The sequence below is a fragment of the Sprattus sprattus genome, assembly GCF_963457725.1.
Source record: "Sprattus sprattus genome assembly, chromosome: 4".
Lineage (NCBI taxonomy): Eukaryota > Metazoa > Chordata > Actinopteri > Clupeiformes > Clupeidae > Sprattus > Sprattus sprattus.
This window is the reverse complement of record NC_137923.1, coordinates 40,074,769-40,099,069: the sequence shown is the minus strand read 5'-3', so window position 1 is coordinate 40,099,069 and position 24,301 is coordinate 40,074,769. Positions and strand designations below refer to the sequence as shown.

Below are 24,301 nucleotides of genomic sequence, written 5' to 3'. Positions count from 1 at the left end.
CCGGGATCTTCTCTTTGAGGCGGCAGGCTTGCGCCGTTTGCCGACTGCTGCTTGCTTTTGAGACTTTGTTGAACGTTGAACTGGGACGTTTTTCACAGCTTCGTTATTCACAGCTTCGTCAGAGTCTGCACTCTCGTCTTCTGTAATGGGAAAAGAAGGGGGGGGGCAGGTTTTTGTCAGTGTTTGTCTTATGGTAACTCACAGTCATTTACTACCTAAGCAAGCAATCTCAACAATCTCTGGTGTGTCTCGATTTGTCTTTACCGTCTTGTTCCTCAGTGCTGGTTTTAGTGGAATCTGGGGGCAAAAGAAGGGATCGAATGAAACTGAGAGCTCACTTTAAATCAGATATGAAACCAACATAAACTAAAAGATATTGCTTCTAAGGCCTTACAATTCATATGTGGAATAACAATCACTTCTAAATGTACCTGCTACGGTTAGACATGTGCAAAAGCTGCTGGCAACACAATTCACCTAGCCCACCACACTGTAATGCTGAGGTCTGTGGCCCACATTTTACAATTTTCTGAACTGTAGGTGATCAACTGAATTCATGCTCACCAGCTGCAATCACGTCAATGCGCTGTGCACCTTTGGTAAAGAAAACAGAGGGCATTTATTTGTATGTTTATTCACTTTATCCTCCCATTTATTCATACCCTTCTCATCCCTGTAAACAACCGTAGAGAATGTAAGACTCACCATTGTTCCCTGCTTCTGCACTTGTGCTGCTTGTGTCTAAATGTAATAACAGTAACACTCAAGTCAGTAAGACATCAATATAATTTCTTGCAATGCTACATGCTAATTAAGGGCAGGGTAAAGTACTTACCTGCAGTGGCTCTATTGTAATACTGTGGCTCATCTGGAGAGAAAAACCGGATGTGGGATTATTGCAGAGCGTGATGTAATATTTTATATGTCCTGTCAGGTTTGGTTTACATATACACAGCTGAAGAGTGCATGCTAATGTTTAGCTCTCAAAAAATCAAATGGGCCTCCAGATGTCGCTGTAGGACCGAGTGTCTCTGGCCACCGTCCCGCCTGAGGAATGTGCCACTCTGAGCCCAATAAAAGTATTCTGCCTGCCTGCCTGCCTGCACACATGGCGGGATGCGGAGACACCCTGCTGCTAGCGGGTGCCACTCAAGAACCAGCGTGCCGCCCTACAGCATGAAATGAATGAAGAGCGACTCACAACGCCAGGAATGCGGCCGAGCAAGAACCATTCTCTCTTTCCCGAGAATTATCACCATGCTGTCTGGTATCAGGCAGTGTGGAGATCATCGCGTCACGTTGCCAAAGTGTGAGTCAGGTTCACTTTTTTCTTCTGTTTCTTTTTTCTCACAAGCAAACAGGCGTGTATTTAACAAACAGACAGTTCAACAGTTATGCTGGAGGTTAAGAGGCTTACCCCTGTTTGCATTGTCTTTAAACCTGTTTGGACTTGACCATGGCGACAACGATACAGGCCCCCACTCCTAGTCATTCTACAGGAGGGTGTGGATGATGCATTTGCATTAAAGGTTTCATGTGGGTCGAGTGGGGGCCACTACCAGACACACACGCACACACGCACACACGCACTCACGCGCACACACACACACACACACACACACACACACACACACACACACACACACACACACAAAAGAAGCTTTGATCCGTCCACAGGGATCAACCTGTGCCCTTTAGATCTTTTTATTTTATTTAATAGTGACTGACTCTGGGCCTGGCATTCTGAATCTCTACTCACCGTTATGCAGATCGGGGGAGACGGCATTCATGCTCTCTATAGAGAAGGGATACAACATGGTGGTGACTGGCATGAACACACTGTACCACAAGCAGCGACATGTAACAGACGCTGTTCGACTGTTGAAAACCACTTACCAGTGGGGGCCTCATCTGAGGTTGAGTCCTGGTCTGTGGGAGAGGAAAGCCAAGGCCTTTATTACGCAGTCACAGCACATGACACAGTATGTCTTACTATATTTAATTGTGTTATGTCTGATTGTTATATATGATCATGTAGTATTTGCCTACACTTTTTGTTGTGCTGTTTTCAAAAATTATTGGAATTCTTGCTAAATTAGTAACTCAACATTAGTAACACTGTGAAATGGTTTGGAAAATGTCCAACCCTTTATATTTACCTGTGGACATGGCTTGAGGATCAGTGCCTATAGGGCGGACATAAAATAAGCATATTAGTTTCAAAAGACACTTGCTTCAAAGAGCTCTTAAAGTGTTCATTCCTGCTGGCCTCCTGACATTTAGCTCATTTTAACTCTCTTTGTCAAGCTCCTCCTATCCATTCCTCACGCCCTGTATGTTCCATTCAGTGCTTGTGGTTTTTGGAAGGCAGGGCATGTTAAATCAGTATCTAGTCGTCCAAGGGCACTAACTGTACCTGCTTCAAGGTCGGCCTTCACTAGTAGGACTCCCAGAGAACAGAGGATGAGAATATTCCTGAGGCAAAGAGAAAATGAAATATGGATAGATGCTGAATGTTTGTGATAAGGCACAGAAGGACCATATTTAATTTGAGCTGGTCAATGAGAGGCAACATTGCAGACCAGGAAGCACAGAAATAGCCTGAGTTTACTCTGAGTTCATATTCCCATGTGGTAACCAAAGACAGTGATTTATGTTGAGGGTCAGAACCCAGGTCTAAAGAGACTTTAACAGTTCTGCCTTTCCCCAGCCAAATGCCTTCCGTGGCCCCTATACCATGGCAAAGAGCCATTTCAAAGTTGTTAGGAAAGTCCATATCATTATCATGTAAGTATTTATTTTTACATCATGCACACAAAATTGCAACTTATGACATTCATACAATTATTATCCTGATGCGGTTTCATGGATCCTGCCTTTTATGTTATGTTAAAACTGTACAAACCCATTTCTGCCAAAGGTGGAATTATGTTAGTAGGCACTCCCCGGCTAACTTTATTTGTATTCTGTAACAGGCAATACTTAAGCATTGTTCATCACTTAGATGCTACTATGAAATATGAAATATGATGCAAAAGCAGTCATCACTGACAGTCATCATTGTACCCCACTAGCAGGTTGTAAATTACATTATTTTGTGGTATCTGAGGTCTAGATGAGAGAAGATTTCCTGTGCTCACCTGGACATCATGTTGGAAGATCCAGGTCCTGAATGGTTACAGTACGGGGTTGAATATTGCACCTGGGCTGGTCGTGTGGCATGGGACGATCCTGTAGCTTTTATACCTTTCCAAAGGCCATCGGGGACGTGGGAGGGGGAGGCCCTCTTATTGTGGAGGGCTTTTGAAAGAGGAGGAGAGAGAAAAAACACACACCTACACACACACAACCTCATCTAAGATTTCATTAATTGCTAGCCTTAATGTAACGATTCATATGTCTCTAGTATACATTTTTTTCTCCGAGGAATTTCTCTTATCCCAAAGGGCATATCAAAGCCAGGGAAAGTGGCTGTCACTTCATTTTTTGCTTGCTTTATGTGACTATCTTATGTTTTATGTGACTTCTGATACCCTATTTGTTTCAGAGCAGGGGGGAGAGGAGGGTGGGTAAACTCTTGAAAGTTCACCCTTTTACACTACAGTGGCTAAAACGTTGCTAAGAGCCGGTGCCAGGTAACAAGGTCACAGCTCCACACTGGGCTGATGGCGGTGGCTGATGACGGCGGTCTCTGAACCCTGAGATGAGGTCTGAACCAGCTGGACTGACGTGAATGCCCCCATTTCCCATTTGGGGATTGGGTGTTCTTTCAAGCACTTCTCATCAAAGTGGGACAGTCTCGTGAGAGAGAGGGGGAATCCCCAGATCACCACTGCAATTGTGCTGCTAAATGCTAACTTCATTAACATATAATGTGATAGCTACTTCTAGAAGGACACTTTCAGGTGTCTTAGCCAGCATGAAGAGCTATACAAAACTGAGTATACTCCATCACTCATGCTATCTAAAAAGTGTTGTGTCCTGAACTCATTTTGAGTATTGTAGGCTTTGTACAATATAGTACGATCATAAGACCAAAAAGGTTGTTTGGAAAGTTTTGGGTAAATGTCAGATAATCTATACACTTTTTAGCAGTGCACTGCCAGTCTATCACATTCATGTGATGGTATACATCTGAAACCACTGAACCTAATTTGGGAACTCATTAACAAACTTGGCAGACGGAGGGGAATGTGACTTTAATTTTGAACCTGGTGGCCGGCCTCCTTTACGATTTCGCATTTGGAAAAAGAGGCAGGAGAAATCCAGCCCTGTCTTCGTAGACATGGTCGATTTCACAGGCTCACGCAGCTAAGACTAATGCCCTTGTAGTGTACAGTCTCCTCCACAACCTCATCCGCACTAGTCACCCGATCTGCCGGGTCTTTTTGCTCTTTATCAGACGGAACAAATGCCAATGGAAAAAATGAATGGGCTGTCTTCAGACAAGACAGGAAGTCTACCCATCTGGGTTTTACCTTTCCCTGGTTTGTATGGAGACCTGGAGCAAAAATGAAGGGGTCTTCTCTGGAGTAGACCAGGGTGAAGGTAGTGATAAAAGGAGAAAGTGGTCCTCTGTAGGCTAATAGAGTTACATCTTACACGTCCAGTGCGGCTGGTATTTAGGCTTTGCTTTTTGCCTCGTATCAAAGGAGCCCTCTGTCTGTGCACTAAAAGGATTTCTCTCTGTAAGTGTAAAAGGATAATTAACCATTGAGGATCCTTCCCTCTGTCACATTGTGGTGTGGCTAACCGAGCCGTTTAGCTGTCTTTTCACACAAAATAGTCGGGAGGAGAGCCTTTGAAAGCTGGTAATGTCAGATATACATCTGCATGAGTAGGTTGGCCTCCTTAAGTTCCAACTTAAGCAGCACTTTTGAAAGGAAGTGAATTCCAAAGTTATTGGCAGGATTCTTATTCAGTGAAGAAAAAAAAATAAGAAGAAATGCCATAACTCCATCCTGTACATCATAGCGTTTAACCACTTGGGAAAAGTTCACGGGTTTATAAACATCAGACTGACCTTGTCTAGTTCTTAATATTTGCTGTAAACAGAGCACCCGACTTTGAATAGAAACTTATTACAATGACAAAAGTACAGATTCATATCATCTTGAGAAAGACCCAGAATAGTTTGTTTGAAGAAGAAGAAAAAAAAGAAAGCTGATATACATTTGTCCTAAATTTTCATTTTAAAGGCTGATGTTTTCCAGACAGCTAGCCATCACTATTTCTCCCATGCTCAAATTCCACATTCGATTCAGAGTTGTGTTACATTTTGTAGTGTGATGACATAAATGCATAACACTGTCAAGGTCTGAGAAGAAGGCAGTCTGTCAGAGCCAGCACTTGATCTAAGGATTGATGCCAACCTAGTAAATTAACCGTAATAATTTAGAGGCAATTTCCCTCACTTTCCATCATCATGAAAAATGACACCCCATAACAGGCACATACCAGACAGGATTTATTAAAGCACCGATGGTATTGGATGGCTTTTTAATATAAAGTATCACACATGATGCCTTTGTGTTTCCAGTAGTGTGGGAGGAATAATCTATGGACAGGCACTCAAAGTGCTGTCAGATCTGGTGCTAGACAGCTGATCTGTCAAGCTTCACTGGCTGATGAACTCAGTGTTTTGGAGACTTCCTATATCAAACCGCGGAGCTCTTCTGTCAGCCATGTGAGGCAGTGTGGCACTGCCAAGTCAGATAAGAGGCTTTCTTAGCCCATGCACTCTTGGAATCTACAGCAGGACATCTGGTAGACTTGAATACATAAACGTTCTTTGGCCAAGATTCTTGAACAATGCCCAAAGATAACAAGTGAAAGATCTTTTGTAAGTCTTGAGACAATTTCTTACCTAGGTGAACCCACTTGATATTTCATGCCAAGTTTAAAGGCACCCAGTGCAACTTTATATAAACATTCAATGAAAAATAAACATTCAATTTCTAGTATTTTTTACACGTATAAGTTTCAATAACTCCATACCATTACATATCGACATTCAAGGAGCAAAGATGAGACGTCGTTGTGTGGTGAGAACTGATAGAAAATCGTAAACAACAACAATCGCCGGTGGGGAGAGGCCATTTTTCCATTGACTGGAATCCTGCTTTATTTATTGTGGGCACCAATAAATAAAGAAAATGGCGGTGATTGTTGTTTTTATCGATTTTCTATCAGTTCTCACCACACCACACAACAACGTCTCATCTTTGCTCCTTGAATTTCGATATGTAATGGTATGGAGTTATTGAAACTTACTAAGTGTAAAAAAGACTAGAAATTGAATGTTTATTTGTAAGCCTCGAAAGTTGCACTGGGTGCCTTTAAACTGATTAGACAAGTATATTCAATAGGATAAATCTCTTATACAGTATGCAATGCAATTTGAGAAACATTCCTTTCAATAAATTATGATTTTCATGTAGAGTAGGCCTACTTGTTTCATTGTAGAGGCATGTGTTGTATCTAAGCTGTGACTTACAAAGCTTTATTTTTTTTCTTTTAGTTTGTTTTTTTTGTAGTGAGGATGAGGTCCCTTTCCCCATCAATGTGGAGTTGTTCTTAAGATATTTCAAATTTCAGTGTAAAACTTGCAAAGTGAACGTTTTTTTCTAACATAAGAAGCTTCTAAAACATTTCGAATTGTTCAAAAAATATATTAAAATGATGTACAACATGTGTATGCTTATTTTACACAAAGCTCCACCCAAGTACAACTTAGGTGTTTTTTTTGTGCTTGCGCCACCATGAGTTAGGGAGGCCATTCAACACAAGTGCATTCATCTCTTTCATTATAAAACTTGTTTGCCGGAGTCTAGTCTATGGTCTAGTCTGCGGGAGCCGCCATATTGTCATCCCTGAAGAAACGAGAGGTAATTCACGGTGTCTTTCAGACTTGTAATAGATGTCCCCCCCCCCCCGCCTAGCACTATATGAATGATGTTATTGGTGTGTGAAGCTTCGCTAGTATCAGTACTCGGTGCGTGCGAATTTCCGAACGTTTAAAATTAGTGGGCATCCAGCTAATGCGCTAACCAGCAAGCTACCGCGGTGGCGCTTTTAGCAAGCTATCCAGTTAGCTAGGCGTTGGAGCTTTACTCGTAGCCTGGGATTTCTAGATTGTGCCTCTACATTCCGGATAGCACGAGCGATCTATTGAAGAACCAGCACTAGTTAAAGTTATACATCGTGTTAATGTAATTCTAGTTCAAATGATTATTGTGTAGCAATGGCGAGTAAACTGCCTACACATTATCCTAGACTTTAACCGATTTTCATCATCTGAAGATGGCTGCATCCCCCAAAGCCAGATCCTCCAGTCAATCATGTTCTTCACAAGCAGCGATAACGTTGCAATTTTTTCTTGGTCAGTCAGTAATGTTGACAAGTTGGTTAAAGGCATGTGGCTCATTTTTGTTGAACGTATAATTTCTTCAAACATTAACTACAATTGCCGTATCGTTCGACGAGAGATGGTCGGACTACTACTGGGTAACATTAACGTTAACTAGCTAACGTTAGGTATCTGGTAGCTAGCCTAGCTATCCTATCTAACTTATCTGTAGCTCACTTGGTTGTTGGATGGCTAGTCACCTTACTGAGCAAGCTAACTTGCTCACCTAGCTTTGAGGCCAGCTTGGTCTAAGTGGAGAGTTAATAACGTCTCGCTCATTGCCGATGGTTCCAGTGTATTTTTATGCAGTTTAGTTATGCTGGTTAACGTAGGTAACGCCGAACAATTAACCCGATAAAGAGACGACTACGTTAGCCAGCTGTATCGTCTTGAAGTCAGTGTGAGCTGGCGCTAACTCCTCGATACGAAAAATGCAAGTGCATCTTTGGCAGTGCTGACGCGTAACTGGTTAGTAAGCTAGGTTATGGTGGTAAGCAACAGCAGGTACAGTGACCCAACAAGCCAGTTGCGTTGAAGCAAAAAAAAAAAAAAAAGAAGCCACTTGTGGAAGAGTGAGTGTTTGGTTACCCTCCTTCATGTAGTAGGTGGAATTAGTTCAACCATTCATCACGCTGGTCAATTTATTGCAAATCTACCTCTAACTCTGCGTGACATTTTTCCACCGATCTGCCCTCCAGGTTTATGTGCCAGGAGCCGCAATAAGTGGTTTCTTCTTGTGTTCTTTAAGACCATCTAACATTGCTCATTCTGAACGAACAGATAGAAAAAAACACTAGGCTGGAGAAGATCTAGGCCATTATCTTTGTGGCAAATGTAATCCACCACATGTAAATTGCGTCTAACACATGGATGATATAACTAATGTTCATGTTCACTCCACAAAGTCTTGCCTCTGGTGACGCTTTTGGGCAATATTTATTTACTGTCTGGGCTGTGCACCCGATTTATCAACCACCCCTGTTTCTCTGCCGGTGACTCCTGTTGAGCCAGCTCATTCAGCTCTGGCGTACGTGATGACACTCCACTGAGGCCCAGAGTGAGGCCAGGTATTGATCATGCCAGCCATGAACTCGAGTGTACATCAGGAGCACCGATCGATCCACCCAACTCTCATAAGATGGGCAAGGAATGGGTAGTTTGTCTTTTTGTCATGGTCTTCACATTTCCTAGACTTAAATCAGCTTTGTTTACGAGAGTACGTATCTGTAGACAACTTGTTCTGGGTATTGGATGGGGAATAAACCAGAGGTTCGATCCATACCGTTTACGACCAATCTTGACCAGATTTTATTTTGGCTTCCCTGTTTGCCTCACGTCTCCTGTTAAAGCATTGGATTTGATGGTTTTCAGAAATTATAAATCTCCCCAAACCAACGTTTCAGCGAAGATGAATAAGGCTATGTAATATAATGCCTATGTAGCCTGTTCAAAATTTCTGTAATAAATATTTAGTTAGTTTAGACACTGATAAGTTAGTTAGTTCCCATCTGTCCTACCCCACCTGCAGGCCGGTGCTTACTTCTCAAGTGAGGATGGGTGTCACCATACACAGACCAGCCTGCCATTGTTGTGTGCTCTACTTTCACTTGACCCCCCTCACAGATGATCTGCTCCCCTGTCTTGGTCTAATATTCCATGCTGCTGCCAGATTGTTAGCATTCAGCCCCCTAAAAAATCACTAGCATAGTGGTTCAGAGTGGCAAGCAAACCAAAGATAACGAGATTCGGGGGGGTGGTTGAATCTCTGTTTTGTGATTCTGGAAACATCCTTAATTGATGCGCTTTGGAAGATGATTCAATGGGAAGGGAAAACATTTTGCTGCCTCTCAGATTCAGATACGGCTGTTGAGTACGGCTCTTCTTAGGCCTTCTGATTCCTGTATGTAGAGTAATTGGATGTAACCTACTCTTGTGCTGAGTGCCAGCTCCCACCTCACATCCCCCCTAAGCTCCAGGTAAATAAAGCTGCTCTTCCCTGGAGGTGGCACAGACCTTGTGACCGATCACAGCAGGCAGTGACATTTATTTATGAGTCCTGCAGCCTGTATGAAAGTGGATCAGGAGACCTCTTGTCTAACTCTGGAACTGTTGGTTATCTCTAGGTTATAAGGCGCTTTTCCTCTGCAGGAACGTTTTCTAGATTGCGTTCGGATTACTTCAAGGTGGATGAGATTAATTCTGCTATAAAATTGCTGAAGCTCAATTAAATTGCCTCAGGGCAGTTGTAATTACTTGGTAAATGAATATACCAGCACCACAATTATTAATTAAAGCCTATTTTTCAGCTGATGTTTTGCTGGTGTTCATTCAGTGGCCGTAATGCTACAATATATTTATCTGTATGCCGTGTCTAACCTGTTAAATCTAGCTAGGTTTTAAAAATGGCACCTGCTCTTCCCCTCACATTGTGCTTGACCAATAAGCATTAACCATCACTGCAAGCTCCACCCAGCTGATTTAGGGCCGCATGGAAGTACCTACCCTGCAGTGGGCACTAATATTGCCCCGGAAAACTGCCCTGAAAGAGGTCCTACAGGGGCAGTTCTCGCAGTGGAAAGGTGCTGGCCCCCTTAATACGGCCAGCAAGTTCCTGCAGTGTATGAGAGCTTATTCTCTGAAACATGCAACAAGGTGTAGTTTAAGTTCAAGTTGTAAAAAGCTGTGTGAGCTGGAGCCCTGTGGTCCAGCAACAAGAACAGGGTTCGCATTGGTTCCACCTCTGCAGTGTCAGAACTATTGAAAACAGGAAATGCTTTCATCTGAGGTGTGGAATACTTCTTTCTCTTTTTTTCTTCTTCTTTTCTTCACCATCCCTTTTTAAAGTGAGTCTTTTATTTGTAGCCCGTATTTTTAGTTTGTGCACGACATGTGCAACGGTGGCTTTTGTCAGTGCGAGGAGGCCGCATGCAAAGTAGGTCATGAGTTTCATGCCTTCAGCGATGTTGCCGTAGCGTGGCGCTCCATGGGACGATGACGTGCATAGTCAGGCACCATTCTAAACTAACAGATGTTTTTCTTTCTTTCTCTTTTGCTGTTTTCCTGCATCCAGCCTTGAGCACAGAGTCACCGCGTCCTCCTGGTCATGTCTGGTCCGGTTACCAGCCGATCCCGGGTCTACCCCGACGTCAACACACAGAGGCCGCGCGAGTACTGGGACTATGAGTCGCACGTGGTGGAATGGGGGTGAGTGAGTGAGTGAGTGAGTGAGTGAGTGAGTGAGTGAGTGAGTGAGTGGATGGATGGATGGATGGATGGATGGATGGATGGATGGATGGATGGTATGGTGAGGTGAGGTGAGTGGGTATTGAATGAAGGTGACTGAGGGGATGAGTAAGTGGCGTGTGTTCAGAAATGCTATGAGTGTTTATTCAGTATGAGGTGTGTTGATGCCAAAGCTGGGACACAACAGGGGGCACGCCTCCATTTAACGCAGCCGCAGCAGTGGGGGATATGGATTTGGGCCATATCCTATTCAATCTCTCCCAATACACCCAAAAAGCCCTGAAATCACGTCATATTTGGGGATGTACAGAATGGAAACAGAAGGGGGTTGTACAGTAGGAGATTGGGGGATAGCAGGGCGAGGGGGGTGGGGGGGCAGTGGTGTGTGTAGAGGGCAGTATTGATTTGGTGAATTGAGAGGATGAAGTGGTTGATGGGGACGGTTGCAGAGATGGAATTGGCTGTGGTTTGGCCTGTGCTGTTAGGCAGTGCTTTCCCCAGCCATGCCCGTCCTCCCTCCCACACCCTCCCCACTGCCTGCCACTGAGGCTGAGAGTGAGACTGCTGCAGGTATTTTCTTCCATGTGTGCTTGTTTTATGGGCCGTCTCTAACCCAGGGATCCGGTGGAATGCACTGGCCTCTTCACTACAGCAGGGCTTTCATTCGAACAGCCGCAGATCACTCACTAACATTTACACTTTCTCTCCGTTTCTCTCCCACTTTCTGTCCTCCACCTACCTCTCTTTTTTTCTGTGTATCTGTATGTCTCTATGTATCTGTATTTCCCCCTCTTTTTCCTACCACTTTCTGTTTCTCCGTGTCCCTTTCTCTCTCTCTCTCTCTCTCTCTCTCTCTATTTCTGTGTCTCCCATTTTTTCCATGACTTCAGGAATCAGGATGACTACCAGCTGGTGCGAAAGCTCGGCCGAGGCAAATACAGCGAGGTGTTTGAGGCCATCAACATCACAAACAATGAGAAAGTCGTTGTCAAAATACTAAAGGTAAAAACAACAAAAGCATTGCATGGCCTCCATGCCTGACCATGGCTGGAGGCTTTTTATACCCTTTTCAACTCGCCTCCTGGTCAGAAACAGAATTTTTGTATCATGTTCCTATTCCTTCTGACATGGAGGAGCAGGAAATGGAGAAAAAAACTGTTATTTTTATTTATTAGTGACTGCAGGCTTTGAGGGGGTAGATGTCTACAGAGAGAAAATCCTTCTGTTAGCAACCTAATGAAGCTCTTTTCCCGTTCCTGCATAATCTACCCCATTGTACATGCTGATTTTAACGTTTTAAGGACGAAGGGGGTTTTCTTTAGCCTTTTGCTAAATGCCAGAGGAGATTTTTGTGTTTCTGCTTTTCTCAAAGCTGTTTCAGTCAAGCATGTGATGGATGTGTGTCTACGCCTGACTCATTTTCTTTTTAGAACTATGAATTAAAGTGCGTATGACACCTTAAAAAAAAGGTGAAGGGCATATAAGTATGAAAACTATACATAAAACATAGTACTTTGAAGTCATGTTTAAACCCAAAGATTGAAAAATGAAGTTTGTACGGAGTTTCAAAGTGTGGTTGTCGCGACTCTTATCATAAAACAGTTGCCGGCTTACCTGAAATCTGTCAGGTGGTCCCGTGACGTCATCGTCGGTATACTTAAGTTCATTCTAGTACTAGTGATGGAGGGTGAAGTCCGCGATTTTGAGCAAGCTTCTTTCACAGACTTGAGCGAAGATTCAGAAATTGAGGAAGACTATGCAGGGTTTTTCCTGGGTCGAAATGGGTCTTCGGTGCTCCCCCCCAAAAAAATTTGCACTGTGTTAACCGTCACAGCTTATTAGTAGATATTTATGTATATATTTATGTACTTTTTTTCACCATTTCAGAAATAATTGAGGCTATGGTAAAGTGCTGATGTGTGTAAACCAAGGAGGACTCAATTGCGGGAAAATATTATTTATTTTATTTTAAAGTCAGGTACAGAGGTCACAACCAGCCTGTGAACATTCCACCCTCCGCCTTTTGGTGCCCTGGTAAAATGATTTAACAAGTTCATGGTAATTTTAGCCTACATATATCTTTAATAGGCCTACTCGAATTTTATTTATTAACGAAGTTCAGAGTCAAAGCTATAGTGAAAAGGCAGGATGTAGCCTAAAAGTGTGTTGGCTACAAACACTCATTAAAAACCGATGGTAATTATCTGGGAAATAGTCTCTAACTGCAGTCAAGTTGTCATTGCTTGTGTCAAACCATTGTGAATTTGTCGTCACATTAAAACAGGAGACGACTTACTCCTTGTAGTGGTTTCCTCAGGTGAACGAAGCTTTTAGAAGCTCAATTGCGCGCAATTCCAGGATGCTTTATTTTCATTGGTTGCTGGATTAAATCTTACCCAGATACAACAGATAAAAAAGATACGGTTTTTCTGATTGGCTATTGTGAAGCCCATTTCTTTTTTTTTGATAGGCTGATAAGTGGCACCTCACGGCAGTCCTACAGTGGATTCAGGGAGACGTGCTTGATTCCTCCATGGTGAGGGCAGCGTGGCCAGGTCATGTTTGCGCGCTGCGGCACATTAAATAGCTTAGAGGTTTTTTTCAGCGTGAGAAATACGATGTGTGGCGGGAGTGCGTTATTAAAGACCAAAATTAGTGACTGTCACGCTCAATGCTTGACACTTGAGAGCCCTGAATTATATTCGAGATGCAACACAAATCTCCTCAGAACGAGCTGAGCTTTCATTGATAAACAAATGCGGTTGTCTGCCTCTCCCGAGGTCCCGGAGTCTACTGTTACTCGTTCAAACGGATAGACAAATCCATTAGGTCCTCAACATAACAGATATTTTATTAAATTTAAAGCCATGAATACCGAAAATGGAATGTTATGCTCAAAATCACCGCCGACCGACAGTCAGGATGCATACGCAGATTGAGTGATTGGCAGCTGGCCGCTCTGTCCATTCGCGCAACTCACAGTTGCGTGTTGATCAGCCAAGAAAAAGACACACTTATCAACTCGTTTACTGATCAAAGCAGAACGATAATTCGGCTGTAGGACTCTTGAAATATAATATTGAGAACTTATTCCCTGACAGGCATTGCATGCGTGACGTATAGATGATTTATTTATTCATTATTTTTTTTATTTTTTTTTCCATCGCGCACTTTTTTTACCTTTAGGCGGTCGGGATTTTTCATAGGCGCTAGGCAAAACGGCTTCGGCGCGCGCCCACATTTTCTCTATGCAGGAAAAACCCTGCTATGATCCGGATCAGTTAGTACACGAGATTGTGGCCATTGAGCCGTACCGATTCGAGCCCTATCTGGATGACAAGCCAGCAGAAGAGGCGAGGTCTGAAAACGATGACAATGTCCAGAGGCCGAGTGGCCATCGGGACGACCGGTCCCGGCAGGCCAATGAGCTCACGAGAAGCAGCCTGAAGACTGCACGCAGCCGTGGAAAGTTCATGAGCGGCCCATTGAGTTAAAATAATTTTCAATCAAATTTTATTCCCGTGATAATCGCCATGTTCTCCAACAACTGAATGCTGCGGTAGTCCAACCAATATTTATAACACTAGTTGTCGATCCACTCACCTATGGTATTTGTGATCTCACTTCTCACTTTCATGAATCCAGCCTACTGATTTTGGTTTAACCTGTTATCTTGATCTAATTCTTTTTATTCAGACGTTCTATAACTTTCATGACCACACATATAAATTAGACAGCAGGTTTTTTTGTTCAAAAATTCATTTAGAATGGTCGAAGCAAAGCCTCATGGGAAATGGCACCTGCGTATCGCTCTGCCTTTGTACAGTGAACGTAACTTGGGCCAGATGGGCTCGCTGTGAGCTTGTGGTGGGCCGGTGCAGACAAAATTGTCCTGGTAGATTTTTGTGTCCCTCTCCGCCCCTGACAATGTGCATGTGGATGGGGCGCACGGAAACGCGGTAGGCGAAATTCCGAGAGATATGCAGAGACTGCAAAACACCGAATGGTAAGGACGACTTTGACCTTGTTAACAGTGACCGAGTCCCGACGTTGCAGTCATATTCACTTTATAACGCTGGGCGGAAGTGAGACATTTTGGAAGTTGGTAGCTCAGTGGCGCGGAATTCAAATGTTAATTTTAACAAGTATATTTTAAGTAAACGCATATATCGATTGTGTAATACCTCCTTTGTTTTATTTATTTGAAAAATGTTGTATTAAGGTGTCATATGCACTTTAAGGCAGAGCTTTTTTGAGCCCAATGATTGTTTCTAACCCTGGTGAAATTTTATGGTTGAAGAAAAAAAATGTGCTGTTTTATCCAGGATCATCAAATGAATAGGCTCAGCTTGTCCCTTTGATTTGAATTTGTTTTGTTTCTTTCGCCATGCAGCCAGTAAAGAAGAAGAAAATCAAGCGAGAAATTAAAATTCTAGAAAACCTGCGAGGGGGCCCCAACATCATCACACTCTTAGACATCGTCAAGGACCCTGTGGTGAGTGCCCCACGATCTCCTCCAAATAAACATTACTATCAGTAATCAGGTCACCTGGTGGCAGTCGGCTGAAATGAGTGATTTAATCTACCTCCTTTCTTGCCCCCTTCCTTCCCTGTCTGCGCCTGAACTTTGTAGTCTCGGACGCCAGCGCTGGTTTTTGAACACGTTAACAACACAGACTTCAAGGTAAATGCTACATTCTCTATTGTGTGCCTGTGCTCTTTTTGTACTCTATACTCCCAACACGTGACTGAAATAACCAAACCTTTTCCCTTTTTTCTCCCAGCAATTGTATCAAACGCTATCAGACTACGACATACGGTTCTACATGTACGAGATATTAAAGGTAAGTTCTGACTTTCTGTGTCTGCTTTACCAGCCTCTTTGTCCCCCGTGGGCCAATTCCGGCCCCCCAAAGGATTTTATCCGGCCCTCGAAGTTCCATTGATTTAAAACAAAAATAGAAAAGTTCCATTGATTTTAATGGGCCACCCCAACGTTTACCGTAAAAATCTGGCCCTCCAATGACCAGACTGGACGCTCATCGGCCCCAGGGTAATTTAAGTTTGTAACCCCTGCCTTAGATGATCAGGACGCCAAAATACGATCAGATACCGGCCCGAATAGTCCCAATGAAAACGATCAGTTGTAAATTATGTTTTTATCAAATTTGTCCTGTTCCTTACCACACAGCTACCCCGCCCCTCTTTATAATGAGTCTAAACTGAGTTATAAGACTCATGCACGCTTGGAAGTGCACAAGGACTTGAGAGTAGGGCTGGGCGATATGGGAAAAAGTTATATTTCGATTTTTTTTCCCCCAAAATTTTCGATTTCGATTTTATATCACGATATGAACAAAATCACCCCAAAATTTTTGAAAAACGTACATGCATACCCGCATTCTGGTGCATTTTACCATGTTTTTCTCTGAGATGTAAATCATGTTATCATCATATCAAATTCACAATTGATATAGGTTTGGTGGCCTGATAATTATGTTGGCTACATTCAAACTGACCACCTCATTAAAGTATGACTGTACAGGTCAGAAATGGCCAAATGTGTATTGAAACCCAAAGTCTTTAAGGATGGAAGCTGCCAGAAGTAAACGGTTCACGTAGGGGAAATAGTTTTCATACATGGCAAAGCTTGACAGCATGCCCAGCACACCAATGTTCATTTTATTTGTGGCATTGACAGCATCTTTCGTGTGTCAGTCAAAGAGAGATATACAAGTGAGTGACACATTAAAAAAAAAAAATCTTCTTTGGTGAGTGTGTGTTTAGTCGCTGCTGTCGTTAGAAAAACTGCCATTAGCTAGCTAACGTTAACGCTAGATTAGCTCACGGTTGTTATGGCAATAACAATACGATTATAGCCAGATAATGTCCGTTGGGTGGTCCTTAATTGTCCACTACAGGTAAAACTTGGGCAACTCTGACTTACTTTCCTCTTCTTCGGAAAAAAAAAATCCGTATGTCCATTTCTGTGGTCTGCTTCTAGCGCGACGCTCCGATCAAATCAGAGAATGAATGAACATTAATGACAGTTGAATCTGCGTGCGTGATGAGGCTGCGTAGTACACCAGGAAAACGCGGAGTGGATTTATATTGCTGTGGGTATTCCCCACTGATAAAGTTGAACGGATTTAATTGTGAAGCAATGGAAAGAATAATGGACTAGTAGACCAGCAGTCACGCACGCACTATTTTGACTGCAAAAGTGGGGGAGTCGAAACGACTTGTTTTGAAAAGTGAGGGGGTCTTGTCCCCCCCCCCCAATTACATTGTCGCGACGCCCATGGGCTACGTGCGGCGCTGTATTCGCGGGTCTGTGAAAACATTGATTATTTTTTTTTTTTTTGAAGGCGCCGTCTAATCGAACGTCTCATTTAAAACCGTAGAAAAAAATTACATCGCGATTAAAATCGAAATCGAAAAATCGCCCAGCCCTACTTGAGAGAGTGTTAAGAGTAAAGATAAAGTCTTGAGAGTTGCAGATCTTTGTACACATGAAGGCGTGCCTATATGAATGGTCACTGGTTACGGCTAAGAAGCCTTGGATGCTGTGCATGGGTGCAAGGGACCGGCGTCTCACTGGCTTTAGCTTAGTGTTAGCCACAGGGATTTAGCCGTATGGCGAGGGCTTCGCAGAGGCCTGCTAACCCCATATGGAGCCGACATATGTTAAAGTCGTGAGGACTTATTTGTGGACAGGGGCCCGCCTGGTCGCCTCTTCTCCTCAACCTCGCCTCTCCTCCCCTTTTCTCTCCCTCACTCTGGGGCCCCAGCGCTCGTGATTCCAGCCTCAGCTGCTCTTTGTTTGAAGTGCTCGAAATCGGCACCACTGGTCATCTTTATATTTATACTCCCCCGAACACACACACACCCACGGTCACGGTCACACACACACACACACACACTCCTTTTTTCCCCAGCTGCCTTCATGTTGGCTAGCCATTTACTCTTCTTGGTTTCGCTGGTGCATGTCAAAGGCTCCAGTTTGTATGACACTCCAGTATTGCAGCGTGTAAGGAAACAAGGCCCTCACTAATCTCATTTCTCCAGTAGTCTCCTGCTCTGCTCCAATGTGCTTTTTCTGTAATGTCATTGGCTGGGAGGGACAAAATTGCCCCCCCCCATTGGTAGGCTGGTTAATTGGTCATGTGGGGGTTTGGTGGGCGGTGAATGGGGGGGGGGGGGGGGTGGTGGTGGGGAGGGTGATGACTTCTGCCAGACTCAGGTGTGTTAAGCTGGATCACTGAAAGCCCAGGGTAACGGGGTCAAGGCAGTCGGTCAGCCCCTCCTCCATCCACACCTATTGGTATACAGTTACTCTGTCACCTGAATATGTGATGTAGCAATGGTTGCTAAGGTTAGACATGGAACTTGATGTGCCATATTGGCAGATGGCAAATGGAGCGCCGCCCCCCTTAGCGTGTTCAGTTGACTTCTCTTGTGCAGAATGTGACTTGAGCAGTTTGTCAGTGTCTTTTACCAAAAGTTTAATGTTGATGGGAGGAGCATTTCTAAGTTTACAGTCTTTGGCAGAGAACCGTTGAAATCCATCTTTTTGCCCTCTGTGTTCATAGGCCCTGGACTATTGCCACAGTATGGGAATCATGCACAGAGATGTTAAGCCACACAACGTCATGATCGACCACGAACACAGAAAGGTAATTTTCTCTCCTGATTGGCTTAAGTCTAGTATCTGTGTCACAGTAAACCTGTAGCCCTGATTTGTCAGTGGTGAAGATTCTCTACATATCCTCTCTTGTTCAGCGCTTTGTGTTGGTACAAGGGATGTCACAATACCAGAAATGTAGTAGTCGATACCAATATCTGCAAGAACACAATACCTAGTTCGATACCACAGTAAAACAGAAAAACATAAATACCATGTTCTTCAACATCCACTCCTTTATGAAAAACATTTGAAGATCACAAAAATCAACAGATCCATGTAGCCTTCAAGTAACAAAGAAAAAGAAACAACTAACATTACAAAAAAGGATAGTGGCGTGTAGCCTTCATGTATTTAAAACGAACAATACTGGGCTTAATTACGATCAACGTGTTATGACGGCACAGCATGTCAGTTGAGGTACCTAATAAAAAAATATGTAAATGGGCCCAAAGGTAAAATGACATTTCAGTCATCACTGACTAAGGAAACGGCATAGGCCGCATACACAGTATACTAACACACACACACACATACGCCTCCTTATACTAAGTGCAAGCACCATCACTTGTAGGAGTTTATGCCGCCCCCGTCAGGTCTGGAGGAATTGCATCTCCGGTACTGTAGAAAAACAAGTAGTCAGTTTTTAGAATTTTGGCATAAACTTGGTACCAAACCATTGGTACCATTACTGAGGGTTTAGTTGTAACTTTTCATTCAGTTGTTAGGGTAATCCTGTTTCATTCAGGTAAGACTAATTTAATGACAGTTTGTTTCCCTAATCCATCATTAAGTGACCCAGAGAACCAATAACACATTAATTTGATGGGTGCAAAATGGCAAAATGGTTTTTGCCCATGACTTACAGTGTGGTTTTTATCATGACATGACATGACCTGGATAAAATTGTTAATTGTTGGTTTGGTATTCATTTTATCTGAATTAAAGTCCCCTTTCTCATACATGCATATAGATATACACATATTGGAAGATTGACATGGTTCTGTTACAGTGAATGTAACACACTGACCGTAATACTTTTTCAGCAGCAGTGTAATTGTTTTTTAAACATGCCCATGGGTTCAATTTTGATGAAGCATATGTGGATGGAATGGAATGATTCCTTTAATGGTTCATTGACGTGACTGATCCCTGTTCTTTGGTCGCAGCTCCGTCTGATAGATTGGGGTCTTGCAGAGTTCTACCACCCTGCCCAGGAGTACAACGTGCGAGTGGCTTCTCGATACTTCAAGGGCCCGGAACTGCTGGTAGACTACCAGGTCAGACACTCACAGCTTCTCCTTTTCACTTGCACTAAAAAAAAAAAAAAAAAAGCTGTCTTACTGCCACCTTTCCCTTCTACACAGTGTTCATCCTTAGGTAGATGGGTCCCCTCTCTGAGCCAGGTTGTGCTCATATATCTTCCTGTAAACTAAATGGTTTTCCTTGCCACTGGATGTTTTGTCCTTGAGGTCTTCAAAATGCCTCGAGGGGGTGCTCATTGTTCATTGCTTTAGAAAACAAAAACAAAATGTAGCTAAATAACAGTGTTCCCCCTCGGTATGAAATATACTTGTGATGGAAGCTGTTTGAAAGGGCCGGCATTACCTGCTGGCTCAAAAATGGTCAACTGCATGCGACGAACGACAAATATGCGTGACGCAATATTTCGATTTATCGAATATTTCCATTAATGTCACGTAATAATTCACAGAACCAACCCTCCTTCCATCTACCCACATAGGAAGAGTAAGACAAAGAATAAAAACAAAGATGCCACTGTTTGGAACTATGCTGCTTGGTCACCTGCTGCTGTTTCTAGCGCACTTGGACCTGCTTGCTGCTGCTACTGATGATGCTGCTGCTGATGATGATGATGATGATGATGATGATGATGATGCTTCTGCCTCTCCCTCAGCATCTCACCACTTGTGCCAGCAGCTTCACTGACTGACTGGCTGGATTTGAGAAGAAGCTTGAACCCAATTTGGCCTCTTCATTTCGTGTCTGTTGAATGCCATTAATTTCACGTTAAATTAACTGACACATGTAATGATTGAGGCGTATGCATTTATTTATTGCCAATTCACATTAAATGCTAACCTGCCTTAGGTAAAGTTAGTCTTTCTAACTGCTCGAAAGGAAAAATAACTAAATATAATCTTTCTGGGTTTAGCCAGGACAACTTCGCTGCATGTTGCCCAAGGGTCACGTGTGCAGAATACAGTCATGAGTCTTTTAGCTGCCAACGCAGCAAAGTTGCAGCTTTCTTTGAGAAAAACATTCTCTAGTCCGTGCTTGTAAAATATCTTTCGTGTCCACAACTTCGAATGTAATACCTGAGAACCTCTCTCTGTGTTCCAAGCATGTGCGATTGTTTGTAGACCATTCTCGTGATGGTAGAACGAACCGGTGTGGGTGTGGTAGAGAAGGTGACGTTGTGCACTAGTTAATCTATCGCAGAAGGCTACATTCTCTTCGACAGATTAAAAAAAATGATAAAATGTCCTGCCATATATGCTTTGACAGCCGTTAATATACCCGGGTGGCTCGCCCTAGTTAAGGCTTAAGTGTGGGAAACACTGAATACACTTCAGTTTTTATTTTAATTTGTTTCTCTTTTGTTTTTTGTACAGATGTATGACTATAGTTTAGACATGTGGAGCTTAGGATGCATGCTGGCCAGTATGATCTTCAGGAAAGAGCCCTTCTTCCACGGACATGACAACTATGACCAGGTACGCCTATTCACGTGTGCACTGGTGCAAACGCACACACACCCTATTCCATGCAGAGCTTTTGTTTTGTACTGGTTTTATTTGTAGACGTTCTATAGAACGTTATATGTATTCCGCCGCTGGTTCTGTTTGTTTCGCTTACAAACATGCACGGCCACCAAGTCGTTTTCCCTCAGTGGAACAGGTAGAACCAGTGTTACTGCCACCTGTCTGTTACTGCCACCTGCTGTCTGAGTCTCATCCTTCACCTTCTCTTCTTCCATGTCTTTCTCCACCAGCTTGTACGAATCGCAAAGGTCTTGGGCACAGAAGACTTGTACGACTACATTGACAAGTACAACATTGAACTAGACCCCCGTTTTAATGACATCTTGGGCAGGTGGGTTTGTGTCTAGTCCTTCTCACATGTGAGAACTACATTCCCAAATGATTGTGGGTGAGAGTTCTGCTAGAACACAGATGACCGATAACGTTTGTTGGGTGCCAGGCCAGTAACATAAAGATGCCTTTATAAATGTCACTACCATGGGAGTGTATTTTTCACCTTGTGCCAGTACTCTGCATCAGTACTTGAAATTAATCTAATGTAAGGCGTCTCTCTGATCAGACCATTGCAGTGACTCACATTTGGAAGTTTTGTGTACCGAAGAATTTCAAAAATGCAGTTGAACAGTTTAAACTTGGCATAGCCTCCTCTCTGTCATGTGTGCTCATCTCTCTCTGTCTCTCTGTCTTCAGACATTCTCGAAAGAGGTGGGAGCGCTTTGTGCACAGTGAGAACCAGCACCTGGTGAGCACTGAGGCCTTGGATTTCCTCGACAAGCTGCTGCGCTACGACCACCAGGCACGCCTCACAGCCAGAGAAGCCATGGAGCATCCATACTTCTGTGAGTCTCCCTCTCTCCTACCCCCTGGCCTGTGACCTCCCCCTATACTAAACAAACACAAAAAAAACTGTTCCATAATGCAGTTGAGAGCGAAGTACTTACCAGAAACTTTTAGGACTCATCCGGTTCAGTTTAATAAAAAAATACAGGTGATGGTTTACCTGTTGTGTCATTCAGCCTGGCCTATTTCTCTGTGATTGATTCAGCACCTTACCTCTCTTTACTGCTTCAAGCGCCTTAAGGGTTCTTAGTTCTTGCTCCTGTCGCCCACCCTTCACATCCCCACTCTGTGTGCTTTCCATCTCCCCCCCCCACCCCCTGACTGAACTTTTCAGGGTCAATCTTAATCAGCTGAACACTACTTGTGTTCCTGCGAGAGGTTCAAGAGCAGTATTTCAAAGATGTTCCGTGCAGGCTGGCCCTAAGAGCAGGACTGAGAATTCCCCCCATCCCAGTCCAATCATGTCAAAGAACGTAAAGTTGTCGTGCCAGATTCCTAAAATGCTGGCTTCTGCAGCGTGTTTAAAGCCGCTGGCTGGAGTACCTGCCCTACTCCGTGTGGAGCCTGGAGAAGAGCAGTTCATGTAGTCCTGGTAGTTTATGGCAAAAGTATCTTCCATGGAAGCGCTTCAAAAATCAACAGATGAAGCCCATTAACTTCTTTTAATCTTCATTATCCTAGTTCATGCCTATAGCTGTCATTGGATGATTGTGTGTTGCTCGCACTGATGTTCTGCATTGTGTGTCTACTATCAGATCCCATAGTGAAAGACCAGGCCAGGATGGGCTCCACATCAGGACTGTCAACGGGCTCCACCCCCGTCAGCTCGTCCAGTATGATGACTGGTACAACACACACACAATCTCACACACACACACACACATCAAACACACACACAATCTCACAGCCACATCATTACAGTTACTTGTCAGTAATAGCTTAAGTTCCTGTTTTTGACAAAGTGAAACTGGGAAAGGTGCACATGTACTTGATCTCATGCTGATAGATAGCCATACATTCTGTGTATAGGCTCTTAAACAGCCATTGGTTCAGGCCTATAGGTCTTTATTTCCAAGCTCAAGTATCTGCTAGCTTTGCAGGTGCATAGTGAGGGGAAGACTGTAAGCTAGTTTTAAATGTTAAGACCGCTGGATAACCCCCCTGCCCTTGGTTTGTGTTGCAGGCATCACGTCCATGTCCTCCTCTCAGCAGCCGCTGGGCAACATGGCTGGCTCCCCGGTCATCTCGTCCCCCAGCGCTCTGGCCACGCAGGTTCCCGCGGCAACGGGGGCGCAGCCCTGAGCCGCCGTCTCGATGCTTCTGTCGTCAACTCCCCGCCCCCCCAAACCCCCACCCCCCTCTCCCTGGCCACATTTTTACGTCGAGTATACCGAACCAAGAGAAGAGAACAGACAAAATTAGGTTCCTTTTTTTGTTTTGTTTTATTTTCCATACAATAATTATATATTGAAATTCGGGCGCAAATAGCAGATGGAATTACGTTGCGTCTGTGTCCGGATTGAAACGAGTGTAGCTGCGTTCTTTGATGATGACAGTGTCTAGAAATGCAACTACAATGTAGAAAATGAAAAATGGATAATAAAATTTATTTTATATGTCCCTAAAGTCCTTTTCATTTTTGGTTGTGACTTGCGTGTCTGGGTGTTTAGGGGGGATGACTAGATCCCATTTGTTTTGGTTCCTCTGCTAGTTTCTTTGGTTGCTATAATGAGGTGGGACTCCATAACGGATTATCATTGTCCTATATTCCTCTTCTAAAGATCTATAGGTATATTGTCATTGAGCTGAGGCATTTGAGCAGCATCTTGGTACATTTTTAGTTTAAGCCACTATGAACCAAGAAATAGGTTGCATTTTTTATCTTTAAATGAGCTGGTTGTACAGAGGACATTGAGAAATTGCATCATTAACCACTTGACCTGTCCAGTATCATACATCAAATGATTAAATAGTTTTTAAGCAAGCTCACAAAGGTTTGTTTACAGCTCTCAAAATATAGTTTTGTGTTTTTACTTCTGAAACTATTTTCTCAATCAAAAGTGTAACCTTACTGGCTCTTTCTAAATGGAAGTTTAATTCTTTATCAGGCCTTTGGTCCTTAAACCTTTTACTAGCAGTGGGGTTGTGAGAACCATTGGGACAAACTAGCTCTAACGTTTAATTAATGTCCGTTTAAGTGACGCCTGTCACTCCTTTCACCCACGTGGGTAGGTCATGACCAGCTCAGCAATCGCAACCTTCCTCTGGTCCACATTCCTCAGATACACCACTAGTTGAAGGAGGGCCAAAGGAAGAGAACACTCCTTCATCGCTGAACTT

At 43.4% G+C, this 24,301-nt stretch overlaps 1 protein-coding gene across 2 annotated transcripts; it reads left to right on the top strand.

Annotated features, from left to right (window-relative positions):
* Positions 1–1,113: 1,113 nt before the first annotated feature.
* On the top strand, positions 1,114–23,581 carry LOC308364835 (casein kinase II subunit alpha). 2 transcript variants are annotated; one of them, XM_080838099.1, is made up of 13 exons: positions 1,114–1,309; positions 10,479–10,612; positions 11,542–11,653; positions 15,045–15,146; positions 15,285–15,335; positions 15,436–15,495; positions 18,244–18,327; positions 19,505–19,615; positions 20,972–21,073; positions 21,352–21,452; positions 21,812–21,960; positions 22,717–22,806; positions 23,145–23,581. In XM_080838099.1, the coding sequence occupies exons 2-13, from the start codon at positions 10,512–10,514 to the stop codon at positions 23,261–23,263; spliced, it is 1,182 nt and encodes a 393-aa protein (XP_080694225.1). In that variant the 5' UTR covers positions 1,114–1,309; positions 10,479–10,511; the 3' UTR covers positions 23,264–23,581. The 2 variants fall into 2 exon arrangements, with proteins under 2 accessions (XP_080694225.1, XP_080694224.1); XM_080838098.1 differs by lacking the exon at positions 1,114–1,309 and adding an exon at positions 6,801–6,887.
* Positions 23,582–24,301: the final 720 nt, after the last annotated feature.

What these genes read in the sequence shown, in the direction of transcription:
- LOC308364835 (XM_080838099.1), top strand. Translation starts at nt 10,512, where the DNA reads ATGTCTGGTCCGGTTACCAGCCGATCCCGGGTCTACCCCGACGTCAAC. An exon ending in TCGCACGTGGTGGAATGGGG is followed by an intron (nt 10,613 to 11,541) that starts GTGAGTGAGTGA and finishes CCATGACTTCAG; the next exon opens with GAATCAGGATGACTACCAGC. An exon ending in ACATGTACGAGATATTAAAG is followed by an intron (nt 15,496 to 18,243) that starts GTAAGTTCTGAC and finishes CTGTGTTCATAG; the next exon opens with GCCCTGGACTATTGCCACAG.